The sequence below is a fragment of the Diadema setosum genome, chromosome 22, assembly GCF_964275005.1.
Source record: "Diadema setosum chromosome 22, eeDiaSeto1, whole genome shotgun sequence".
NCBI classification, from domain to species: domain Eukaryota; kingdom Metazoa; phylum Echinodermata; class Echinoidea; order Diadematoida; family Diadematidae; genus Diadema; species Diadema setosum.
The window spans coordinates 3,629,800-3,655,413 of NC_092706.1; the positions used below are offsets into that span (position 1 = coordinate 3,629,800).

At 37.1% G+C, this 25,614-nt stretch overlaps 1 protein-coding gene and 1 long non-coding RNA gene across 2 annotated transcripts in view; one reads left to right on the forward strand and one right to left on the reverse strand.

Moving 5' to 3' along the window:
- The window catches only part of LOC140245501 (uncharacterized), a 34,237-nt gene that overhangs the window by 5,523 nt on the left and 3,100 nt on the right, over positions 1-25,614 (forward strand). The window contains exons 6-30 of the mRNA XM_072325071.1: positions 419-466; positions 1,405-1,478; positions 1,982-2,095; positions 3,004-3,116; positions 4,182-4,289; positions 5,745-5,845; positions 6,793-6,906; positions 7,741-7,879; positions 8,963-9,069; positions 9,497-9,560; positions 10,059-10,180; positions 12,101-12,175; positions 12,412-12,590; positions 13,138-13,271; positions 14,137-14,192; positions 14,814-14,871; positions 16,070-16,116; positions 16,772-16,900; positions 17,586-17,642; positions 18,484-18,566; positions 21,816-21,942; positions 22,734-22,859; positions 23,502-23,604; positions 24,217-24,317; positions 25,198-25,274. Coding sequence (XP_072181172.1) covers positions 419-466; positions 1,405-1,478; positions 1,982-2,095; positions 3,004-3,116; positions 4,182-4,289; positions 5,745-5,845; positions 6,793-6,906; positions 7,741-7,879; positions 8,963-9,069; positions 9,497-9,560; positions 10,059-10,180; positions 12,101-12,175; positions 12,412-12,590; positions 13,138-13,271; positions 14,137-14,192; positions 14,814-14,871; positions 16,070-16,116; positions 16,772-16,900; positions 17,586-17,642; positions 18,484-18,566; positions 21,816-21,942; positions 22,734-22,859; positions 23,502-23,604; positions 24,217-24,317; positions 25,198-25,274 — 2,456 coding nt within the window. The remainder of the gene's footprint in view (positions 1-418; positions 467-1,404; positions 1,479-1,981; positions 2,096-3,003; positions 3,117-4,181; positions 4,290-5,744; positions 5,846-6,792; positions 6,907-7,740; positions 7,880-8,962; positions 9,070-9,496; positions 9,561-10,058; positions 10,181-12,100; positions 12,176-12,411; positions 12,591-13,137; positions 13,272-14,136; positions 14,193-14,813; positions 14,872-16,069; positions 16,117-16,771; positions 16,901-17,585; positions 17,643-18,483; positions 18,567-21,815; positions 21,943-22,733; positions 22,860-23,501; positions 23,605-24,216; positions 24,318-25,197; positions 25,275-25,614) is intronic.
- On the reverse strand, positions 18,996-19,862 carry LOC140245473 (uncharacterized). The gene is made up of 2 exons (XR_011902344.1): positions 19,645-19,862; positions 18,996-19,051 (listed from the first exon to the last, which is right to left on the reverse strand). It is a non-coding gene; the product is annotated as an uncharacterized lncRNA (long non-coding RNA).

The window sequence follows — 25,614 nt, forward strand, 5'->3', positions numbered from 1 at the left end:
TATATTTCTACTTGTATATAACTTATGCAGTGGTAATGAAATGTTTTCTGTAGTCCAAGTTTTGAAAGCTGCTGAATTTTTGTATTGTAAATTGGGAATTGTAGATGCTATTCTTATAAAAAGAAAAACACCAAAACGTTGGATGAAGATTATTGAATGGATTAAATATATATATGAATTGCAAAACAAACCCTCTCCCCTAAAAAAAAAAATACAACAACAAGAACAGAGTTATTTTTGTTTTCACCGTGATGTCTAAAGGGGTATTTGCCAAGCGCAGCAAGTCTATCTGTGCAGAAGATGACTCAGATGAGTCCATACTAAATATTTCTGAAGAATTTTTCATTCTTTTTTCAATTCTTGTGAAGGGACTAAATTTCTTTCTTTTTTTGTCATTTCACTTCTCTTCACATCTCAGAATATGGAGGAAGTTCATGACTGGTTATATGATGTCCAAGTTACTTTGGTGAGTATAGTATCTTTTAAGATATTTTCCAGTCGACAACAATTACAGGAGGACATTTAAATCTACGTCCAGCTGTTGTGGAGCATCGCCCAGGAAAAATTGTGCAGTAGAATTGGAATCTTCATGTCACCTGAGATATGGAAGGAAAATCTACCTCTATATGTTTCCAGTTCAACTTTGGTCATGATGTGAATGCGTGATGTTTTACCAGTGAAAATTTTGGGCTGCCAGTTAACTGGTGCAGACACATTCTTAGATTAGCCATACATACACAGTATAGCAAGATGCTATTGTAGACCAATCGGCTGTGATTATGTAACAGATGGAGGATGGGAATCATCTTGTGAAAAGCTACCATTCCATCACCAGGGGAGCTATGTGCCCTAAGTTTAATACTAACAGTGTACTCCTATTGATCTTAGTCTGCATGGTTTAAAAGTGGTATATTTTTTAAAAGAAAGATTAAGCTTTTAAACAACAAGGATGACAGTGGGAATCAATGTTGTGCAACTGTCTTCAGTAAACTAAGATGTGCAAGTTGGAAATAGAAGCAAAATTTGCTTCCAAGAAATTAACAGAAATTACTGGATATAGAGATGCAAAAAGTAGAAAACTAGCATATAGCCACTAGTAGTAGAATATTATTGAGCAATTGTCCTTTGAAAGTCATGTGTGACTTACTGTTAGTCACTTGGAATACCCTAGCTGAATGAATGGAAAACTAGGCATGAAAGCACAATAATATTGTAAAGATGAAATGGATCAACATAGTGTTTTCTTATCTGGTTAAAACTGTGGGCAAATTAAGTGCAAGACTGCTGTAGTTCACGCAGAATGTACCAAATTCAACCCAACACTTTCACGATGCTTTGAGCCTTTGTGCCATTACTGCATAATCTCATCAGTTTCTTCACTCATTTGGTGATGCCTCTGAACAGGAAAAGAACACAGCCAGCGAAGACGACATGAGGGCCAGGGAGAAAGAGGTTATTGAGATGAATCAGGAATGTAGGTATGTCAGCTGGTGTCGAAACACCTGTCACCAAAGATCAAGTAGAAATGCTGTTCTACTTTGCATGTTTCTTGGTTCTTGTTTGTAGATATGTAATGTTAAGACACATACAAGTACATGTAAGCATTTTCATAACAGAAATCTAACAGAAATCTGTTAATAGTCTAATTTTTATACATTAAAAGCCAACAAGGAAAATTTCATATTCTTTTCTTCCAAGAAAAATTAGTCATGTACAAATGGGCATGCGATCTTTCAATCAATATAATCCAAATAAAGATTAGACTGTTTTCATATGCATTTTACTCTCAAAACTAAGACAAGCATATTTTAGGCTTAAAAGTCAAACTGGAACATTCTGAAACCAATTTGTGGAAGTGACTTGTAATGTGGCCAAAAGAGAAGAGGTTATAGTTCATCCCCTAGATGAATAGGAGCCCAAGGGTTGAGGATATTGCAAGGAGGTCGGTCACACCTTTCTTGTTTCTCTCATCTCTCTGCAGCCAGGTGTGGGCGGATGGCAAGAAGCATCTGAAGCGGCATAGCGACAAGCTGCGGCGACTCGGCCGCGAGATCTTCCAGGTGCTCAACGAGCTCACCAGGGAGCAGATGGATCAGTGAGTCATCTAATCACCCCGGGCATTTTAACTCATTCATTACCACCGGCATCTTTGTTTCATGTACCACCCTGACAGTAATCTTAAATGCTGGAATTGAGAAGGTTAAAGTGACTTTGACATTGGTGGAGAACTAGGAAGAGTTTCTTCCATTTTTTTTTTAGATTAAGGGTTAGTGCCTCTTACTGTGCCATTTGCCCAAAGCTTTGTTTGAAAATGGACAGTTATGTATCTCTTTTTTTCCTCCTTTTTTAAAGTATTCTTGTAAATCATATATTATTGATATGTCAGTAGTAGATTTTTTTTTTGTCACCCAGATGATTTGCCAATGTGGTTTGACAAAGCACATCAGATGCACCTTAGTGAAACTTAAAAATTGTAACATTTTTGTGCCTCATCCTTCCAAATATTGTCATGTACGAGGTGTAACTTACGAATACCAAGACGTTAACTGCTATTCATGATATTACTTTTGAGGAAAGTATTTATAATGATGCAGAAAATAAGCTCAAAGTCAAATTCAAATACAAATTCAACCCCTCTATGAATTTCATTTTCTTGTTTTTAATGTACTTGAAACTCATAATATGTACATATGTTTTGGAAATACTGAAACATGTGTAGAAATATTGGTACTGCATGCAGATGTTTTGCTCTAAGCCACAAAATCATAAACAAGTGAAGTTCACTGGAATCAGCCCAGCACAGAAACACAATTGTGCAAAAAACTTTTCCAGCATAAAATGTATTTAAAAAAAAATTATCTCACATTGGGAAAGGATGTTACAAATATGCAGGTTATGTCTCTGATATAGCATAACAGAGAGATGGATTTGATTTTTTTTTTTTTTGTACTGGGTAAGCATTTGACATTGATCTCCATCCATCATCCTTTTCACATAATCAAGGTACGCCGTGGAGGAGGAGGAGCGCAACAGTAGCCACCATGTACCCAACCAACCCTTTGATAAAATGGCCATGCTTCAGCAGAAAGCTAAAAAGTCTCAGCTGCCTTCACGTGGTACGGAAACAGACCAGCTACATCTTTTGATTCTTCAGGAGTCTTCCTCACAATAATGTTAATAAATAACTAAATCATAATAGATTCAATTAGATAGATAGATAGGTAGATAGATAGATAGATAGATTTCATTTCATTTCATTCCTTTATCTAAGCATGGCACATAGTACAGTCCAGAGACTGTTCTTCCGAGGTCTGTGCGGATAAAACACAACATAAATGTATCAAAAAGAAAGACAAATAGGTGATAGATGATAGATAGATAGATAGATAGATAGATAGATAGATAGATAGATAGATAGATAGATAGATAGATAGATAGATACATAGATACATAGATACATGAATGGATGGATGGATGGATGGATGGATGGATGGATAGATAGATAGATAGATAGATAGATAGATAGATAGATAAATAGATAGATAGATAAATGGATGAATCATATAACAAAAGAATTTAACTCCACCCTTAGATTCTTGCCATCAAAGGAGGGAAGAGAGTCGACCCTTGCTGGGTCAAAGGTCAGTGCTTCTGTCCTGCACCCCAAAAACCCCTGCACTGCAAAACATACCTCGGTCCCCATTCTAACAGCTGTCATTTTGAACAATATGCACAAAATTAGTAGCATAACAAATTACCTGCCGTGGATAGTGGTCCTGAACTTCCTTTGTCTTGTCGTGTACTATAAAAGCGGTCATTTTTCACACCTGGCTGGATAAGATGTATTTCCCTTGTTTTCATTCGGCAGAATCAAAACATTACTGTTGCGTGTAACAGTGGAAAGAAAAAAAAAAAGATGTGCTTTTATTTTTGCGCTAGTTTCTTGATGATGATGATGGCTTCTTGTATAGCGTTGGTACAGGGAGGTGGGACCACCTCCCTGGTTGGTACCTGCCTTTGGAGGGAGCTCATGGCACTTGATCTAGAATGTCTCCAGCTTCAACAGTTCTGTCGATATATGATCTTGGGATATTTGCTTCTTGCGCGAAATTCATGAATATTTCCACATTGCATAAATTTTCACTTTGACGATATTTGCACATTATGTTTTGCTGTGGCAGAGGAACAGATGGTGAAGGAGGCGGAGAATTGGAAGAGCGCCGCCAAGGACGTGGAGAGCTCTCTGGACCAGGCGTGCCGAATGGCGAGGACCAACAACGATCGCATGGGTGAGTCCTGACCTTTCAACTCTGGCATGCGTGCACATACTTGACCATTCAAGAGTTTCATGTACCCATGTTTGCCGGCCGGCGCCACGTTTTCAAAAGTGGGGGGGGGGGCACTTTGGGATTTCATGAGCTGACAAGCAAAAAAAAAAAAAAAAAAAGGGCCTTCCGGTGCACTTCCGGGTGTCTTCAGCTGACAAGCAAAGAGCAAAAAACAAAGGCCTTAACACGCTCAAAGTCTTATTTGATTCTATTTTTTTATATAGTGCTACTTCTGGGGTAAAAAAAAGTGTGTGGGGGGGGGGGGGGGCAAGCCCCCCGGTTCCGCCGGCCCTGCAGTTTGTGTGTGACATTGCTGTAGTGTCCTGCGAGCTGGCCATGCCACACCTTGATATCAATCTTGCATTCATCATACACTCTGAACACCATAGTAATGGCAGATACTGTTACCAAGTTGGATCGGTGTATACATGACATTCTGTCTTCAAAATTTGTTCTGAATGGTTTGCGGGGCTAATTTCTAAATATTTTCAGTTATGAAGTTTACCTAGATGTAAACAAAATTACTTTGGAACATTTTTTCCCTGTTTCAACAACATGATATGGTAGATGATAAATGTATACTTGTCTCATTATTATTATGAGTCATATTTTTTACATAAATGTGCATTTTATAATAATAATAATAATAATAATAATAGTGAGACTCTTATAAAGCGCACATTTCTACCTAAAAAAGATACTCAAGGCGCTATAGAACAGAGTACATATTGTGTCACGTTACAACAGTATCACAGAAACTAATAAGACAATAAAACAAAAAAACATAGGCCTATTATACGTACACATACTATACATACAGGTATACAATATTGTTAATTTAGATTGAAAATATATGTCGTGAGATTCTTTTTGAAACCGTCAATGGAAGATGCTTCTCTAAGAGATTTTGGTAGGCCATTCCATAGTTTTGGGCCCACATATGAAAAAGCCCGATCCCCCCAATTATGCTTGATTCGAGGTACCTGTAATTTTAGCGAGTTTGATGAACGGAGATTACGTGGTGGTTTGTGAAGATGAAGAGTATTTTGAAAGTAGACGGGGCAAATTTGTGCATCGTACGGTAAACAAGAAGAAGAATCTTGAAGTTAATACGTTTTTCTACAGGAAGCCAGTGTAGGGATCGAAGTATTGGGGTAGTATGCACAGTTTTTTTCTTGAAAGTAAGTAATCTAGCAGCACAATTCTGAAGACGTTGCAGTTTACTGAGCTCTTTTTGCTGTTACTTAGGCCATCTGCCCAAAGATATCAATACTCTCGTGTTTGTTTATCTATGTTTTTGGCTAAATACAGTTTATTGATATTTTCATACCTTTGTAATAGTATTTATTATCTGGGAATACCCTACGACTGCATGTTTTTGTTCTGAATGATCCACATACAACTCTTGATCAATAGTAATGAGGAACGCTGTGAAGCAGTTCAACTTCATGTCCCTGGCCATGGAGAGACGGAACCAGGAGAACAGCCGACTATCACAGGACATCCTGGAGTGTGAGGTGAGGACGAGGGCACCCTCATCAGACTTCCAGACAAACAAATACACACATACACACAGACACACATACACAGACAGACAGACAGACATGCACACAGAGTCTCACAAAAGAGCAAATGTGCAAACATTGAATGAGATACATGTACATCACATCCTTGTGCTGAATGTTCATATTTGTTCTCATCACAAACATTGAAAAAAAAAGTTTCTGAATGCATACCACATTAAACTAGTATTACATATCACATGATTGTTAAAATGTGTTTCAGGATATTGATAATGATGATATTGACATTTGTAGAAGTAGACTTGGCAGAAGTAGTCAGTAGTAGTAGTGATAGTAGTTACCTGTAGTTGTTGTTCTGGGTTCCATTTCATAAAAGATGTTAGGACAGCAACTCTTGCTGGAATGGCAATTTCCAATGGCAACAGCCAATCAGGAAGCTGGATTACTGTCATTTCCATGACAATTGCTAATCCAGCAATAGTTACTATCATATCAACTTTTTATGAAATGGGGCCTTCGTATATGTAGAAGTGTTTACAGCTTTATATAGCACAAGATGATAAACAAAATGTGTCATATTGAGGTAAGGCAATTAGTGGTCAAGGCATGTGAGAAAGCAACTAGGTCTATATAATCTGAATGTTGGACATTAAGAATGTGTCTTCAGAAGGTAGGCAGTACTTTTGTCATCTTCATCAGCAAAACTAGTGGGTTGAACCATCTCCTACCTTAGCAGTCTTGTTTGAAGGATGTCCACTCCAATTTTTCAATAAATTTCATAGAATATTGATAGGATTCTATTTGAAAGATGGATACTTTTTAATTTTGTCAAAATAGTGTATTGCAGTAGATTTGAGTATTGAACCGTTGACTCTATAATCGCGCACACAACAAAAGTTGAATGTTATGAAATCTTCCCGGCCTTTTCTGATGCCCCACAGTGCAAGATCAACCATGTAACCAAGCAGAATGAAAAGGTGGAGATTGAAATCAAGAAGAAGACGCAGCGTCTTGAAGTGGCTGAGGGGATCATCACGAAGGCAAACCATAAAATCGTAAGTCAGCTAGATGGGCAGGGAGGTGGCTCAGTCGGTAGCGCATCTGCTCTGCGATCAAATGGCATGGGCTCGGGTACTGATTTGAATCCCACCAAGCCTTTATATTGACCAATGTTGTGTGTTGTCACACCATCCCCTCTGATAGAGTCAAAACAGTCTATCCCTCAGGACATAAAATGGTGGATTTGTGTGTGAGAGAGTCACAATTCATGCACTTTAATACAAGATTCATTCATCGCAAAGAGCAGGGTGCATGACCCATTGGAGTGATCTGCTCCAATTACATACAACTAGACTCTGCGGAAGACCACGTAGTGCAGCTGAATGTGGGCTATGGAAAAGTGAAAACAAGTTTTCCCTTTTCCATTGTCTAAAAAGCAAGTCTTTCTAATGTATTCAAATTAATTGATAGTTTCCCCCTGAGAATGTAGTAATAGGCTATTCCATCCACTTCTGCTCAAATCAATGCACTTAAAAATATCAATCAATTAATTAATGAATTAATTTGTGTGCATTATTTTTTGCTATGCCAGGCATTACTTGGGCAAGCTTTGTCATTGATAAAACCTTTGTTACAAATGTGTGACTATGAGTTGCCATGGAAATGGAGTACTGAGGTCCAAATGGCTGGCTATAGGGCCTGCTGTTCCTAATTCTTGTGGTTGAATCTTCACTTGGTTGTTCCTTTTCAATCAGTCATACACAAGGCATTATTACCAATATGGTGGTCATTTGTTATTTTGATTCGACATGCCTGAAAACCCTCTAATTCTTTTTTTCCCCCTGATCAGTTACATTTTATTAGCACCTATCTGTCTTTGGTTTTTGTAGAGCGATCTGCAAACCAAAGTCAAGGAGGCAAAGAAGGAGACGACAGAAGTCAAAACCCAACTGCAGAGAGCTGTTTCCACCAGTAACGAGGCTTCACCAAAGACGGCTGCCCAGCTGAAGGAAATGGAGAGTGAAAGAAGTGAGTTGATAATGGATATAGTGGTCACTTTTGCTTTACCCATTAGTAACTGAATCACCCGAAACCGCTTGTCAGATTACTCCCTAGACCGCCCGGAAGCACCCGTCCACTTTTTTATTGTTTTATGCTTTACTAGTTTTATTGTTTTCATGTAGAACATATGATTATGTAATTGGAAAGAGGTCAGAGATGAACTTAAGTATGTCAGAATTATTTCCATGACACACAATTCTCTTGGTAAAGTCTTAATTGTCCTCCAAGTAAACATAACTTATAATAGACAAAAATAAACATGCAGTGATCTACTTTACATCATTTAAAAAGTTGTTGAAATGAGAGTGATATTACTGTTTCCTCCAGGGAACAGTAGGCCATTATGTACAGAATAGTCAGTTGCTGTATGGTTAAGATTTGGTGCAAGTGCAAGTGCATGAACCAAGTATTGAACAACTTGAGTGTTGAAGTCTTGATTGGCGGTAAATGATTTGTGACGTTAATTTATGTGTTTAACCCTACTTTCGTTACTAATAGCAGCATTTAACTTGATAGCATCAGAACTAAACTTTAGGATTGAAAGAAGCAGAATAAAGAAGTGAAGGAGGAGGAGGAGGAAAAGAAGAATATGAACAAGAGATTAAAGTTATTCAAATTGATGTATTGTTAATCATGATAACCACAGCTCAAAAAGTAAGATGTTTCCATTCCCCACAACCTCATTACCCTCCCTACCCCTTAGTACTTGTCATTAGCTGTTCGACTCATCATCTCTTTGTTATATCTCTGTGCTGTGTCTTATGCTTTAACCCATTGAGGACAAGTCCCGAGTATACTCGGGCAAGCGTCTATAGGAAATGCGTGTTGTAGCAAAATCAAACCGTCCTCAATGGGTTAAGTTTGTCATTCAACACTTTTTACATCAGAAGTAATACCTTCTGACAACTTACAGCAAATATATACTCGAGAGAAGATTTTGAATGCAGGAAATTAGTACTAGACTGTAGATAACGATTTTCAGTAGCCATCTTCCATTCAATCCTCGTTTCTTCATTTTGTATTTGTTATCATGTTTCAATGTTTTACCAGACACTGCCCTAGAAAACCTCAAGAAGGCCAATGAAGCCATGACAAAAATGACTGAAGATCATGAGAAGATCGTAGAGGAGCTGGAATTCAAGTACAAAAATGAAGAGGTAGGCTACAGTGGGCTTTCAAACAACCATCTGTGTCTTGTAATATGCAAGTTTGTTCATATCTAAGGTATATTTCTCACCTGTTTTCATATTCTTTTCTTTTGTGGTTCTCTGCTACCATCTGCCACCATACTATTTTCTGAAATGCTGAGAATTTTCACCATAAATGTATTTTGATTTGTTAACCATGTTCATTTTTTCTTAAATAAATAATGTCACTGTCATATAGTGTTTCTTCTCATAATTTTTGATACATTGAATATCTTTTGATAATTGTTGATACAGTGATTTTTTTTATGGTGTTTATTCTGTATTGTAAGTCTACATTTATCAAAATGGACAGATTTATACCTTTCCCCGTAGATTTGGTTTAGGTGAAGTTGACTGATATTTACTAGATTGTGTGATATCAATTGCTGTCTTGCAGGACACAGCCAGAAAACTTGAGAGAGTGATCAAGAATCTGGAGGCAGAGCTGCGGGAGAGTCTCAGTAAGTTTACAGACTTCGTGAAGGGCAGGATTTTCAGTTGGACAGTGAGAGTAACGTCTTTTACTTCTGAAGTATAAGTAGATTAAAAAAAGAAAGAAAAATCTGATGTCATATTATGGGTAGACACATCGCATGATAAAGAAGCTTTTTATTTTCCGTTCATGAACCGTAAATTTTCTTTTACATTTCAAAAGCCACTAAAAACTGATAATCTTTGGCCTTTCTGTTTGTATAAGTAGTCAATATAGTTCTATATTTGCAAAGAATTTCTTTGATAGATTTTTTTTTTATGAAGAAAAAAAGATCTTGTATCTTTCTTAAATGTTCCCATATCTTGCGAGATTTTAACAATAGGAATAGAGGTGTGATAAAGTGGCCGTTCCTTGTTTAGCATTTCCGTGCATATTTCCTCATGTTTATTAATCTGACATGAAGATGACATGTGAAATAAAAATGATAATTATTTGTATATCACATTTTTTTTAATGATTCATGAAGAATTGCAGGAGGAATACGCTCATCAGCTTGATATGGCAGAATTCCAGAAGCAGGACGGCAAAAACCGATCTGACTTCCTGAGAGAACAGTACAAAAACCAGATGAAGGATCTTAAGAAAGATGTAAGATTGAATTTTTTTTTCCCAAGCATCTTTGACAAACTCTCTACCTCTGCCTCTTCCTGCGATGAATGCGTGCGAATGTAGCAAAATTTAGGGAATTTTAGGTTTCGTCAGGGTGCGTAAACAGTTGCAATCAAACTCCCAAACAGTTTTCATTGTTGCAAACAGTTTTTCTTGTTGCAAAGAAATTTTAAACATGTTCAAAATTTCTTCTCGACAAATTGTGACATGGAAAACTGTTTGCGGCAAGTTTGAGTGCAACTGTTAACGAATTTGATTGCAACTTTATACGATCCCTGGACGAAACCTATAATCGTTACATTCGCAAACATAAGCCACTCAGTGAGATACCCCCTTAATGCTGAGTGTAATCAGGTGCAAGCTTTTCATGGTTCATAATCGTCATGTGAGTCTGATATTACATTATTATATGTCTTTTATATGAGAACCATATGTTTCATTGTCCCCGCCGAACGAGTTCGAGCAGGGGACTATGAAACGGGCTCCGTACGTGTGTGTGTCTGTGTGTCCGTCTGTCCGTCCGCCTGTCCGTCCGTCTGTGCGTCCATGTGTGATGAAAATGTTCAAAATGCTACTCCTTCGCCACTTCTAACCCGATTTTGATTCTGTTTGCTTTATATGATAGCACTACATGGGAGCTTTGAAACTTCTATACGGAATTTCAGTTGTGACCTTTGACCTTCACCTTTGACCTATATTGTACATTTTGCTTCAAAATGCTACTCCTTCGCCATTTCTAACCCGATTTTAATTCCGTTTGCTTTATATGATGGCACTAGGTGGGGGCTTCAAAACTGCTACACAGAATTTTGACCTTTGACTTCTTTGACCTTTGACCTTGATTTTTGACCTATATTGTACATTTTGCTACCTAAATGCTACTCCTTCGCCATTTGTAACCCGATTTCAATTCCGTTTGCTTTAAGTGATGGCACTAGGTGAGGGCTTCAAAACTTCTATACACAGAATTTTGACCTTTGACTTCTTTGACCTCTGACCTTGATTTTGACCTGTATTGTACATTTTGCTACCAAATGCTACTCCTTCGCCATTTCTAACCCGATTTCGATTCCGTTTGCTCTATGTGATGGCACTGGGTGAGGGCTTCAAAACTTCTACACAGAATTTTGACCTTTGACTTCTTTGACCTTTGTCCTTGATTTTTTACCTATATTGTACATTGGCTACAAAATGCTACTCCTTCGCCATTTCTAACCCAATTTCAATTCCGTTTGCTTTATGTGATGGCACTAGGTGAGGGCTTCAAAACTTCTACATAGAAATTTGACCTTTGACTTCTTTTTACCTTTGACCTTGATCTTTTTACCTATATTGTACATTTTGCTACTAAATGCTACTTACGGCGGGGACATATATTACGCACCGCGTAATTTCTACTTTTCCTTGTTTGCTTTGTTATGAGTTCTCTTGATTTTTTATTGTGATTTTATGGTGAATGTTATCAGAGGAAGTAATTCTACACAACTGTATGACAAAGATAAAGTAGAGCACATACTCTGAAATGTCATAAAAATGCAATTCTGTTAATTGAAGCTAATACATGGTGATGTGTTCTGAGTATAATGTGTGCATCTCCCATTCATGAGAAGCAATATTTTTTTATATAGAAGATCTTTATTAGGCCTTCCCCAAGCTAAATAACAGTATGCCCCTGAATGAGAAGCTGATATCTACATTAGATTGTTCAGATACATTGTATGTTGTCCAACACCTCAAAGGTTTGAGCCTTTCCCAAACTTTTCAGAATGATTTCTCTGAGTTTATGCTGATATATTTGTGTGTCAGATTCTGGTTTAATTTCAAGTGGTCCATTTCTCCATCCACTTTAACATTGTATATTTTGTTCTTTCTTTCTTTCTTTCTTTCTTTTTTGAATAGATTGATGATCTTCACCGTGAAATATCAAGCCAGAGAGCTGAGCTGGACTCAAGAGAAGAAACCATTGTCAAACAGGTATTAAAGTCACAATGGACAAGTGGAAATAGATAGTTTTTAGCAGACATCAAAGATGCATATATTTGTATTGGACTGAATCAAAATATGAATTTTTACAGTTAAAGCAAAGATATTCTCCAAATTCAACTTTGAGTGGGATCATTTGCGACATTCGTAAAGCAGACAGGGTGTATAACTACCAATGCAAGATTGTGTATTATATGATTTTGAATCTTTGCCATTGAATTGGACAGGAACAAAGGATAGCGGACCTGACGAGACTGGTAAAGGAGTTCCAGAAAGCCCCTAAGGTCAAGGAGGTCACGACTAACGACTCTTCGATCCAGTTCAAGCAGCGCATCGCTAGAATCAGGCAAGACTACGAGGAGGAGATCAGCAAACTCAAGGACTACCTGGAGAAAGAGAGACAAAGGTGAGAGGTCAAATGTCAAGAGGTCATGTACTCTCTCCAAGTTTAGAATATGTGTTTATGCTTATTTCTATATCTGAATCATGAGGCTGTGATCATTCTACTTTTTCTGGAATGTGAATATTTAAACTTAAAAAAAGAAAAAAAAAGCCTGCTGTGAATTTAGGCAGCAAAGTTAGAATGACAAATTTAGAAAATGTTCACTATTACAGACAAATTCCTTCAAAGCCAAGACTAAAAGATGGTAAAATTTTCTTATATGGGTGTGTATGATTGTCGTAGGTATGATGAGATGTGGTGAGATGTTTGGTTTGGAAAGAAGCAATGGCAAATTAAGCAATCATGGTAGTTTTGTGAGTGCACATTATACATTTTAGAGGGGGAAAAAAAATGAAAATCAATGATACAACATGTAGGGTACTAGTATTCGCAAATATGGGTAAGATGGTTCAAGCCTCCGCTGCTTGATCATGAGTCTCTCCAGTGATGGTTTGCATGATATTTTCTTTCCGATGGTGAACCATGACCCCTGACTTTTGACCCCGTCCAGGACATTGGCCGAGAAGCGGCGCCAGGAGGCCGACAACAAGACACAGCTGGCTAATATCCACAAAGAGAGCATCCACCTCACGAGGGCGATCAACCGTTTTAAGGAGAGCATCGCCATACTTCTAGAGAAGGAAAGTAAGCATAGATTGAAGAGCAGATTTAATCTACAAGTATACTGTGCAGATATTTTTGAAATATTTTTCTATTGAAAGACTAAATTTAATGTATAGTTGTGCACATTTTTGCTCCAAATTAGCCCCCCAAAATGTTGTTTGGAGTTTGTTTTGTTTTGTTTTTTGTATTTAGGGGGCATAGTTCTCAGATAATTCCCATATATTTTCCTTGTAATTTCATGTAAAGAATGCCACAAAGTATGATTTTATTTTTCTGTGCATTTTTTATATTTCATATTTAAAGAATATCTCTTTTTTTATGTTTCCTTTACTCCTGGGTGCAGTTGTTTAACTCAGTGCGGATTTTTTTTTTTTTTTGAATGTTCTTGAAGTGTATACATAATAAATTCTGTGTAAGTTATAGAAATTAATGCACAAAACAGTATGTATCCACTTGCAGATTTTTATTTCTCAGTCAAGAGCACTTTAAGTGCCACAACTGTTTGCAGTCATGTTTAGTTTCCTGAATTTTTGAGTTTACTAATGTTTGATGTGGAATTAAAAATGCATGCTAATAATGCCTTTCATGATATGATAAGGCAAATTCTATTCCCTGACAGGTGGGAAATCACCAGCTTTGAAAAAAATGTATATTTCCCTTTCTTTTTCTGCAGTCCGTATTAGTGAATTTGACCACCTGTGAAGTTATTTTACAAGTTCTGATTCATGAAATAGTATGTTCATGAGATAAGTAACGTACACAGTAACTGACCAGCTGTGATGTTTTGTTGTTATTCTTATCTCCTGTTTAGTTTTAATAGAGTATTTCTAAATATTTTTGTCAAAAACTAATCAAGAATGCCCTGTGCTTGTCATCCCTGCACCAGGTTTGCTGGATACAGCGCATGAAATCAGACAAATGGACAATCTAGTCATTGAGGAGGTTAGTCCCTCCCTCCCCCCCCCCTTCTTCTTCTTCATCTTCTTCTTTTTTTTTTTTCGTTTTCTTTTTTACATTTAATGAAAGTCTCTTTTGATGTCTGTGTAAACCGGTTGAAATGTATGCTTGGCAAGTATTTTACCCAAATTGCAAGAAATTTGAAGGAATCATATTTATTGAACAAAATGACACTTGCTATCTGCTGATGGATGCAAACCTCATGATCTGATGTACCGGTCATCATTTTGTTGAAATCATTCAGCAATGCTAGGAAATTAAGAAAAAGTTTCTCTCCGCCAGCCAGGTTGCAAACCGAGATGTTGCATGTTTTTGTGGTGCCAGTAATTATGTGTGTTTCACCAGTAACAGAACAAGCAGCATTTTGAGCTTGGTTAATCGTTGGTTTCATTCTTTCTCTTATACACATTTTCAATCTTGGCTAATCATTTAGTTCAGATGCTGTTAAAATTAGCATTTTTTCTCAGTTGCTTCAGTTTGTGTTTTTGTTTATGAAAATGTTATTTTGCAGATTTTTTGCTTAATGCAAAATGATTCCATTTCCTTTTGAATTGCCAGCAGGATACCCACAGCGATCCTTTCGTTTTTATTTTCCAAATATTTCAGAATGCTTCAACTGATTTGCGGAGGGTGTTGAACCAAATGGCAGGCAATGCTTTGGAATGTGAGTGAAATGAGAGCCATGAGGTTTTGACGGGCTCTTTGCTTTTGATCTTCCTTTTTTTGCTCAGTCTATTCTGATTAACATTTTCCTGATTGATTTGACACCATAGAGTTATAGTATTTTCCAGTTGTGCTATTATGCACTATTTTGCTACTGCATGGAGACCTCTTCTTCTTAATAAGTAGATTTGCATGCACTTCATTTCTGTGCTCTTACGTTTCATAAAGTCTGTGGCAAGGTGCTTTATTGGCTCTCAACTAACAATGAATGCATTGTATGATACTCTTTGTTCTTTTTTCTCTAACATTTCCAGATTATCCAAAAATGTTCCTCTTCTTTGCAGTATCCTGCATGTTGGGAATAGACCAGTTTAATATTAGCATATGTTCAAATTCTGTGCAGACATTTATAATGCAGGCTATTCCTTGCAGCCAGATAGCTGTCTGAAGATTAGCCCAATATATGGGAACAATTGACAATGCATGTACCCTGAAGAGTTTGTTCGCAAAAACCGATAAGTCCATTTCTTAAGATTTTGAAGTACGGTCTCTGTCATAAAGTACAAAATAATACCTTTTAAATGATATATTGGTCACTACATATAAAGGTACATTTTTGAAGTTATGGTCAAAAGAAACATAAATTTTCTTTTTATTCTCTTTATTTTTCTTGACCTTTAATCGCAAATATCTCCATTTGGCAAATATGGACTTATCAGTTTTTGCGAACAAACTCTTCATATATCGCCTACGGAGAGAAGCTTGGAATGTGTGTATAAGTTGTCATGAGAAATACTCCTATGTACGATAGGTAGCATTTCATATGCACTTCACGCTCACATCTTGCATGCATATCTAGAATACATGTACATCAGTATTTTACAATGTATTTGTGGTGTATTTGCCTTCACATTTCAAATAACTGTGCAAAATACTGTGGTATATTACCATCAGTGTGAATGCACGTACTGTAAGTATTCTTTAATATTTGTTCTACAAGCATCACTGCATTCATCTACAGGTGCATGATTCCATGATTCTGTATTCCGAGACACTTTGTATTTCCACTTCGCTCATTTCTTCCTCCTCATTCTGTTTGAATTTTCTAACTTCCATCTTTCTGTGTCTCTGCGATCTTTCCATTCTCTCTGTGTGTTTCTTGCATGACCTGCACAATATCATTGTTGTCATGGTTACAGTGTTGGTATCGCTAGAATCAAAGCTTGCTCAAGCACTCATGAATAAGGTGAGCATTTTTTAGGTCCTACATATAAATCAGACAATCATAGTATTTAGGGGATTTGATTTTGTGATCACAGTAATGGTAACATACTGAAATGCTTGCGAAAGTTATCAATTCTTTGACTGCATGCTTCAACCTTGATTTCAAGTTCAAAGTATCACGCATGAGGGATAACATGTAAACCCAACATCATTCTACACTGTATATGCCATATGACTAATAGTGAGTCTACTATTTTTCGCAAATCGAAACTTCCTGACAGTTTCACGAATGGTTGAATTTTGCCATCGTGGAGTAGAGCTATGGATGAAGAAGGGCATGCATGCACGTTGCATTCATGTTGGGTTCAGGGTTGATATTTTGCTGTCTTTTAAAGATTTTGTGAACTGCACCCGAATGAAACAAATGAACAAAAAAAAAACCTCCACAAAATGTATGGCATAATAACGTACTATTATACACTAAGCATTTGTTTTTCATGAGACAGTTTGTAACATTGGCTGGTGTCTGCATTTCACAGATGGAACAATTCAAAGAGACCATGTACAAATGTAATAGTCTGGATTCCTTTAAACAAAGACTGACAGTTCTATGAGATGTTTAAGTTTCTACTTATCAAATGTGGTCAAATCACAATTTATTTTGTTGCCTCGCTCAGCGCCTTGAGCTGAAGGAAGCGTTGTTGGCCAAGCAGAGAGCCCCGGCAACCCCACCAGCAGCCGAGGGCAACCTGGAGGCAGACAAACTCCAGCAGGAGAACCAGCAACTACAGGAGAGGATCATTAAGGTTGGCATGGCAATGGGATGGCATCATTTGCTCTCAGTCTTTCCCAGCGAAATTAATTTGTGGATATACCCCTTTTTTCTGATATTGTTGCTCTTTTTGCCCTCATTTTGTATATTTCTGGATTCATTGTTTAAAGTGGATGATACAGACAGACCTATGATCCTCTCATGGCAAATGAATTCATGCCATGTTCAAGGAATTTGGGTGTGCTTTTATTGCCATTTGAACAAGTCCAGCTCCACAAATTCCAATTACTCAGTTTGCACATTTGATTTGCTATCTAACAATAGCTGTGCACTTGATGCTTACATGACATTTATGGTATTCTAGATTTATTTAGAAAACAGGTTGAAATCTAGCAAAAAATGACAGTTTTGAATGTCTTTGGAATTTATATCCTAGTGTGTTATTTCATGATACATTTGATCTCCCATTTCTTATGGCACTTGTTCACAGAATGATATTATAACTCATTGTCTCTTAAAACTTTGAATGCTTTTATCTTTTGCCTATCAAGGCACCCATTCAACTACTTACATGCATACTTCCAAAGAATTACAGTATGTTTAGATGATTACCTAAAATGGACTTTTTTGTTTGAACAGCAAAATCAATAACAACGTTTGCAAACTTTTGAACTTTGTGTTTTCCATTCTTCTCTTATTTCCATGACGTCATCCATTAGTACCAGGAGCAGATGAATGCAGCTCAGGTCAGCTTTGAGGAGATGAAGCGAATCAATGTGAGTAGATGGCTGCCTTCTGGCATACCATACTATCCTTCCAGCAGAAACCATATAATTTGCCCAATTAAGATGCTTCCAGCAAGTCTGAGCCAAATATTTTTGCACATTGTTAAATGTGTGGCCTGACCCATCTGTGATTTGTGAAATTTGTGAAAATTAAACCCTTGTGAAAATTACTGTAAACAGCTTGTACAGTAACCTGACAATGTCCAGTCAATCTGGACATTGTCATCATTCTGAAATAAATTTGAATTTGAATTTGAATTTGAATTTGAATTTGAATCTTTTTTACCCTGCCTGTCAAGACACTCCTTGACAAGTGCTGTTTGGACTGTGTCACATCTACTGTCACAAAAATAAATACTCAAAGGCCACCTAGGGTAATTAAAATAACATAGCTGCAACATTATTAATCATAATTGTACTGCTTGAAAATGAAATGGTGGCATAGACTTTTAGGATCCATGCCATACACAATATTGTACATGAAAGAAAAGACAAAACACATGTCTTATATCCTACTATTATGACCACCTTAATATAGTAAAAACTATTTGGGGAAACTGTCCAATTAATGAACTCCCAATTTCTCATCAGAGGGCTAGATTGTGTATCACTAAACATTTTTGTGCATAATCTTTCCCAGTGTTCCCCAAAATGACATCACAATAAGAAAGATTGCAGAGAGAGATTTTCTTTATTTTTTCTTCCCCTACTTACCTGAAGGACCCACTAAGAAGCAATGCTTGTGAATTGTGGATAACTCTTTTAAGATGTAGATCTCCCACTTCCCATAAGGTCAGAATTTCAAGATTCACTATTTTTAACCATGCCATAGGAAGAGAAGTACAACTCCCTGCTGGATCGCCACAAAGCTCAGATCCTACATGCCACCAGCCTCCAGAGGGAGCTCCGTACAATGTAAGCCACTCCAGAGGTCAAAGGTCAAAGTGCAGTTTAGTTGTGTGTATGTGTGCATGTGTGTGTAAGTGTTGTATGCATGTGACTTTTGTGAAAGGCATGTGGTCATATTTCTTGTTTGACTTCCAATGAAGCTCTATTTTTCGAATATGTGCAAGTGATGTGAAGCAAGTAAAATTTTTCTTTTTACTCTTTGTCTTTAATCAGATTGATAGGCTGATAGTGGATTCATGGCAAATGTAGCCTTGTCAGCATGACCTTCATGATATACACCTATGCACATACATGTATCAAGTTCATGTTGGAACCAGTGCTAATGAAAACAATCCATTGAATGCTGTATCATACTGTCGTGGATAGGTGGTACTTTAGGGGGCTGTGATGATGTGGTGATAGACCCAGGACTCAAATGAATGAGTGGACGCAGGATTGTAGTTCACTTGACTTTATTGGTGTCAGTAAATCGACACACAAAAAAGAAAACCCTGCAAGAAACAGGAAAACAATCATAAGTTTGTATTCAACATTTCATTTCTTAATAAATTGATCCCCCTCTTTTTGCAATGCAAGAGCACTTCCCAAAATGTGAAAACTATATGTATATATGGTGCTAAATCTACAAATGTAATTACTTTCCATGCAGATCAAGATAGAAGCTATGATGCAATACACAATAAATTGTCTTCAACACTCGTGGACTCACTATCCACACAATTATCTCGAATATCCAAACTTCCCAGGATATTCACAAAACTCTATAACTCGTTCGTCGCCCGATACATGAACTAGTATTGTATCAATGAACTCTAATCAGCCACCATCTAAACTCGCATGTACCATCTAAACATGCACTCGAATAAACAATTTAATCATTACCCCATAGCGACTATCATAAATCATGTACATACCAATAATTACTTCCATGTAAATCTGTTTCAGTTTCTGCATACCGAAAGCTTTCCCCCTTTTTAGCAATAGATAAATCACCAAAAAAAAAAACATTCATTGTTGTATCATACACAGTTGCACATTATACACAAAAATGGTGAACAATTGCTCATAAATCATTCATGCCTACCCTAAGTCAGGTAGCAACTCGCTCTTTGAAAGTATGAACCCTCATCCTCAGACATGAGAACACCAGTACCGGAGGGCTGAACATCTCACCCATGAACACTAAAAATAAATACAGTAAATTGATTCTTCAGTATACCACTGTACTGTCATAATGTTCATTTAGGAACACAAAGATTCAATTCTCTTCTATCAAACTTTACACAAATTTCTCGATCAACATTACAATCATTCAACTAAAAAATAAATCAATTATAGATTTACTTGACCATGCTTTGAATACAATACTCATCGAAATTATGATCATTCTATACATTAAAGCATGAAATTACTATCACAACCATTGATTAATTTATAAACTGGCGCCATGTAACATCATTAAGTCATGGGCGCCGCCATCTTGAATGATCTAAACCATGGACGCCGCCATTTTGAACAATCTAAATCATGGGCGCCGCCATTTTGAATTGACTCAAATTAAAACACCCTCCACCTAAATTCACACTTTGAAATACATTATATACCACAAATGATTTCTCAGTTCATATTATTTCCGTGAAAAGAACAAAAATCACATCAACTCAAATTTCTCCCATTTACATTCCAACGGCCCGATTTATACTGTCATTAGTTTAACTCAAACAAATTTCACCCGACATCTGTCAGTTTCATAACAATGTACACGTGTATACAATTAACTAATAACGTATTTTTATACTGTCACAAATCTCTTTCTCTTGATAGCTATAACACAATATAAAGGACTTACAGTTGTTGTCCAGAAGAAACTCTGCCAAACCAAAAGACATCATAACAGGCAGCAAACAGCCAGACTCAACCCATTGCGGCAGGTTGCTTGTCCTAGCTACGGTGCGAGAGTGCGAAGTGAGGTGTGTGTCGTGCAGAGTGCAGTGCAAGTGTCCAAATTTCCCGCGGTACATACGAACAGCACAAAGGGCGCATTCATGTGCAACTCAACCCCTGGAAAATGACTAATATTCATCCGCCTACTGTCCATTTCTGTTTACAGCAAAATTTCACAAAATTATGAAAATTATCCTTCTCACTCCTATTTCTAAACACACCAATCTAACCTTCCATTTTCCAACTACATATACCAAATTACGCATCACAAATAGGGAGTACATTAATTCCAGACACTAATTTCTGATACATCGGTGCATGGTCATCTTGAATACCTAAAGCATTCCGAATTCCTGACTGTGATTACCAAGCACGTTCGACAAAAAGCTCTTTGTAAACAACTCCTGTTTCACAACAACTGTCTAATGAGCTGTAATAAACTCACAATAAAACTAGTAGTCTTCAATAAAGTATTTTCATCACTTTCTCAATTTCCATTTCCCGTCATGTCCCCCCGGAAAGAAAATATTCGTCTCGAATATTTCAAAATTTCATATGTAATCTCAGAATTACAAGTAAGTCCATAAATTTCCAAATAAATTACTCAGAATTCCATATGAAATTTCAACAAGTGAAAGAGCATACTTCTCTCTCTCCTTTCTTTCAATTCAGTAAAATCTCAATAATTGACTGTCATATCAAATTTGATCACATATTTTAACCCTGAACTTTCACACCGGTAATCCAGTGATTGCAGACACTGGTAATCTGGATGGATTACGATGAATTCCTTTGTTGCTACGAGCTGAGCGTCTAAGTCCATCATTACAACTCCTGTTTCACAACAACTGTCTAATGAGCTGTAATAAACTCACAATAAAACTAGTAGTCTTCAATAAAGTATTTTCATCACTTTCTCAATTTCCATTTCCCGTCAATACCACATTAGGATTCTAATCAACGACATGTAGTATTTCTGAGTGCACAAAACAATCGAGAGATATGTCACGCTGCTCCCCAAACCCACCTAATACTGCAGAAGTGGAAATTTGTGTCCCAGAAACTTTTCACACTTGGTTGATTCAGATGAATTTTGCCAGTTAAAGAAAAACTGCAAGTTGTTGACATGTGATTATGATATATAGTGTGCAACAGCATAAATATAGGTGACAAAGTGTGCATGATTTTATTTTCATGGTCATACTGGTATAATGTCTTGGCACAAGTGCATGAAAGTTTTCCCCACTGCAAAGTGTCCCCTCACTTTAAAGTGTCCCATCACTCCATAGCGACGTCTTGTCTTTCTTCCAGGGAAGGGACGTTCCGGGAGGAGATGAAGAAACGAGACGCCAAGCTGAGGAACATGAGGGTCAGCGCCGCCGAACAGGAACGGAACCAGCAGGTCCTGGTCTCCAGACTCAACAGTGTGCCAGAACAGGTGCTTCATGCTGGACTAGGCCCAGTCTTAGACCTCTACTATGGGCAGAAATGTCCCACAATATGGTGATACTGTTCAGCCTCTGTTATGTTGAATTTGTCTAACATAATGTATGTCCCAAATAAAATTACAGCAGGACCCTCCGCAACGATGACTTTAAAGCTGGTAAATCAATCCAAATACAATTTCAGGGTATGAAACTGTAACTTATTACCCACATCTTGCAGAAAACCCCATCCGATTTGCTTCAGTGGTCAAAGAGAGATAAGGAGTTTTGTAGAGCATGTCAGAAATCCCTTCCCTCCATGTTCTATCCATTGTGTTTACACATTAATATGCAGTTCCAAGAGCATCCAAGTGCTATAAAAATGGAAGAAACAAACATATGACATGCTTTACAATGATCTACATTTCTCTGTGACCACTTAACCGAATTGACTGGGTTTTTTTTTGCAAAGTATAGGTGAAGATGTTATATCTTTAGACCCTGAAATAGCATTCAGACAGTTTAATCCTATTGGAAGTTATTAATGCAAAAATCTAATTTTAACTGTTTGGGGGACATACTATATATTCAAAACTTACTCTAACACATTTTATCAAATCATACTGTAGCATCATATAGTTTTGAATTCATCAGTTTTCTAAGTGACAATGATTTGTTTGCATATTGTAGTTATTGCTGTCAACAGCATTACTAACACCAGCATATTTCAGCAAAACTGTGATAGCATTTTAATTCAACTTTTGAATGGGGGATTCATTCAATTTCATTGTTTCTTCCCCGACAGCCAGCACCACGGATGCAGAAGCCCAACGTGGAGCAGATTAGGATGAAAGTGTCGGACCAGATGAAGAATTTGAGCCTGTTGGAGGAGGCTTTCAAGGAGAACAAGATTTCTCTGGAGCTCCACACAGTAAGATAAAGAGGATTTTTCTCACCCTCTGTCTATCCATCTATCTCTCTATCTCTCCATCTCTATCTCTATCTTTCTCTCCCCCCCCCCCCCTTCTCTCTTTAATTCTCTGGTCAAGCTATCAATGTTTGTCTTCTTTGTGCTCATGGGACTGCATCTGGGAATCCCTGTGTATTGATCTGTCACTAGTATATTCTTTTATCTTTATATATCTATATACCTGGGTACTTCTATCTATATATCCATATACTTCTATCTATATAGCTCTATTGTTTCTATCTATATATCCATGTACTTCCATCTATACATCTATATATCTATATACTTTTTATAATGTCTTCTATTTATATGTCTTCTATGTATATACTTCATATCCACTGGTAGTTATTCATTTTTTCTAGCTGTTATCTATTCATCAATTTTATCTTGTCTTTCCATTTATTCATGTACTCATACATCTATCAATTTATCTATTCATTTATCTACAAATATATTGATTCTTCACATACCCACTTATTTATCAAGTCATTCATGCACTCATTTGCTTGTTTGCTTATTCCTCTATCTGTATATTCATGTACTCTTTTGATCATTCATTATATCATTGGCTATGAAATTCTCTGTGCATTTTTTTTTTTTCAGATCACTGTTGACATCATCAATCAAACCATGGAAGTGCCTGAAATGAGACTAAGAAGTTTATTTGAGAGGTACATCACTTTCAGGAGACTCCAGGAGCAAAAAGGTTTGTCCTGTCGCCTCTCCTGTTTCAATGAGTGGCACAACGCATCAGTCATACATGTACAATATATACATGTATACATTTGTACTTAAGAAATTGTGAGTAATCCATCTAGTACAGGCCTCCCATAGTGGGACAGATTTTTTTTTTTTTTTTTTCAAGTTGAACATAACTGAACTTCAAACTTAGAAAGCACTTTCACTAAAAAAAAAAAAAAAACCTTGAATTATACATTTGATGTAAAACTGTGACTACTTAAATTCATGATTTATAATTATTTCTCACTCATCAAACTACTGCATCGAGCTTTGTGGGCATGGGCAGAAGCTGAAAATTCCGCAGGCGAATATTTTGTGTTAAGATCAAAAGTTCAACACCAATTTCAGGGTCATAGTTATATTGGAATGTTCACTTTGAAATGTTTGAGTATTAAAAGTAATTACAATTTATGTAAGGAAAATTTTAGCTTTGATTTAACCCCAAAAGTTTCTCACAGACCAATGTTAAGCAGATGTGGGTTAGCTATAGATAGTAACACATAAATAAGTCAAAAATGTGGTTTGAGATATTGATTCCTGGCTATTCTCCAATTCCTGATAAATATTCTAACCTCAGATGAGCTATGCAAGAAGCTGAGCAGCTCCAAGAATGAGACGCGGGCCAAACACCAGCAGCTCACCAACTTTCTGGAGCGGATGGAGAAACGGATGACGGAGGTTAGTAGTTCACTTGGTAACAAGGCCTATCTGTAGACTCGATCATCTTGACTGAAAGGGAATGGATGCTTAAATATTCTCATCACAAAGGAACATCCAATGTAACGTTTTTGGTGAGTTGCCAGAGCTAAGAGGATCTTTAGGATGAGAAAAAAAATGGTAGAAACAAAACAAAGAAGGACGGCAAACGCTGTATTGATGAATACTGGCCTTGGCTGCCCCTTGTACCTCAAACATGAAATTGATTTTTATTCATCAGTGACAAGGGTCCACTTTGCAGCGTGCCGTTGGGGCACAAAGGAACACAGTATTGATTCCTCGTGACATTAATTGACTGATGTTCCTTTTCTCTCTTGTAGTCATGAGCCTCGGGAGATTACTCTCCCCAACAAGAGTCACTTTGATGTTTCATGCTTGTGCCTCGGTGTGCCAGCGCTGTAATGCTTTCATAACCTGGTATATTGCTGTACTTTATAACTTTATTGCAGTATCTTTACGATTGTTATTCAGACTGTTTTTGGATTGCTCATTTAATTCCTGCGAAAAACAACTGTGCACTTAATCAGATCCCCAAAGTGATTTGTGGATTAAACTGTCGCGAGGTGACAACTCTTTGTAATGCAGCTTACTTTAGCACAGGCGTAACATCAGTGTCATGGACGAAATTGCTTGTAAGACCTGGAAAGTTTCTCTGGTAAGAATGTTAAAGAATTCCATTGCTGCAGGCTTAGACCCTGGATGTAGGAGTACTCATGAACAAACACCTGTCAGGTATCCCCTTGTACTCTGTAATCTCAATGAAGTGATGATGTAGTTTTGTGTGGCAATTAAGATGTTTTCTCTGCACAAATTTTTGCCTTCATTCTTTCATCCTTCTCAGAGCATCAACAAGTGGCGGGAAAAGCGAGAGACTCTCAAAAAGCAGAGGACCCAGCTGTACGAACAGATGTTTGACATGTAAGTCACTCATCCTGTTAGTATATTTCCACCTTGCCTTGATTTATCTTATTTTCTTCTAACTTATTTGTTTAAATCACAAGAGTATGTGATTGTGTTAAGACCCATTAATTCTCCCTTCCTTCCCCTTTCTTTCCCACAGCTATCATTTAGAGAATGTCACTGGTTCATCTTCTGTATTTTGCTGTGTTTCTTCCCCTTATGTTTTTAATGAATGCCAAAATTAACATGTGCATTGAGTGGCTCCTTTTAGCACACGCAATAGCAAGATTTAAAGGGGCAAGTTTGTGTGTGTGAAAGGTGACAGTATCGTTATAATTGTACTTTCAAAGTAACAGCA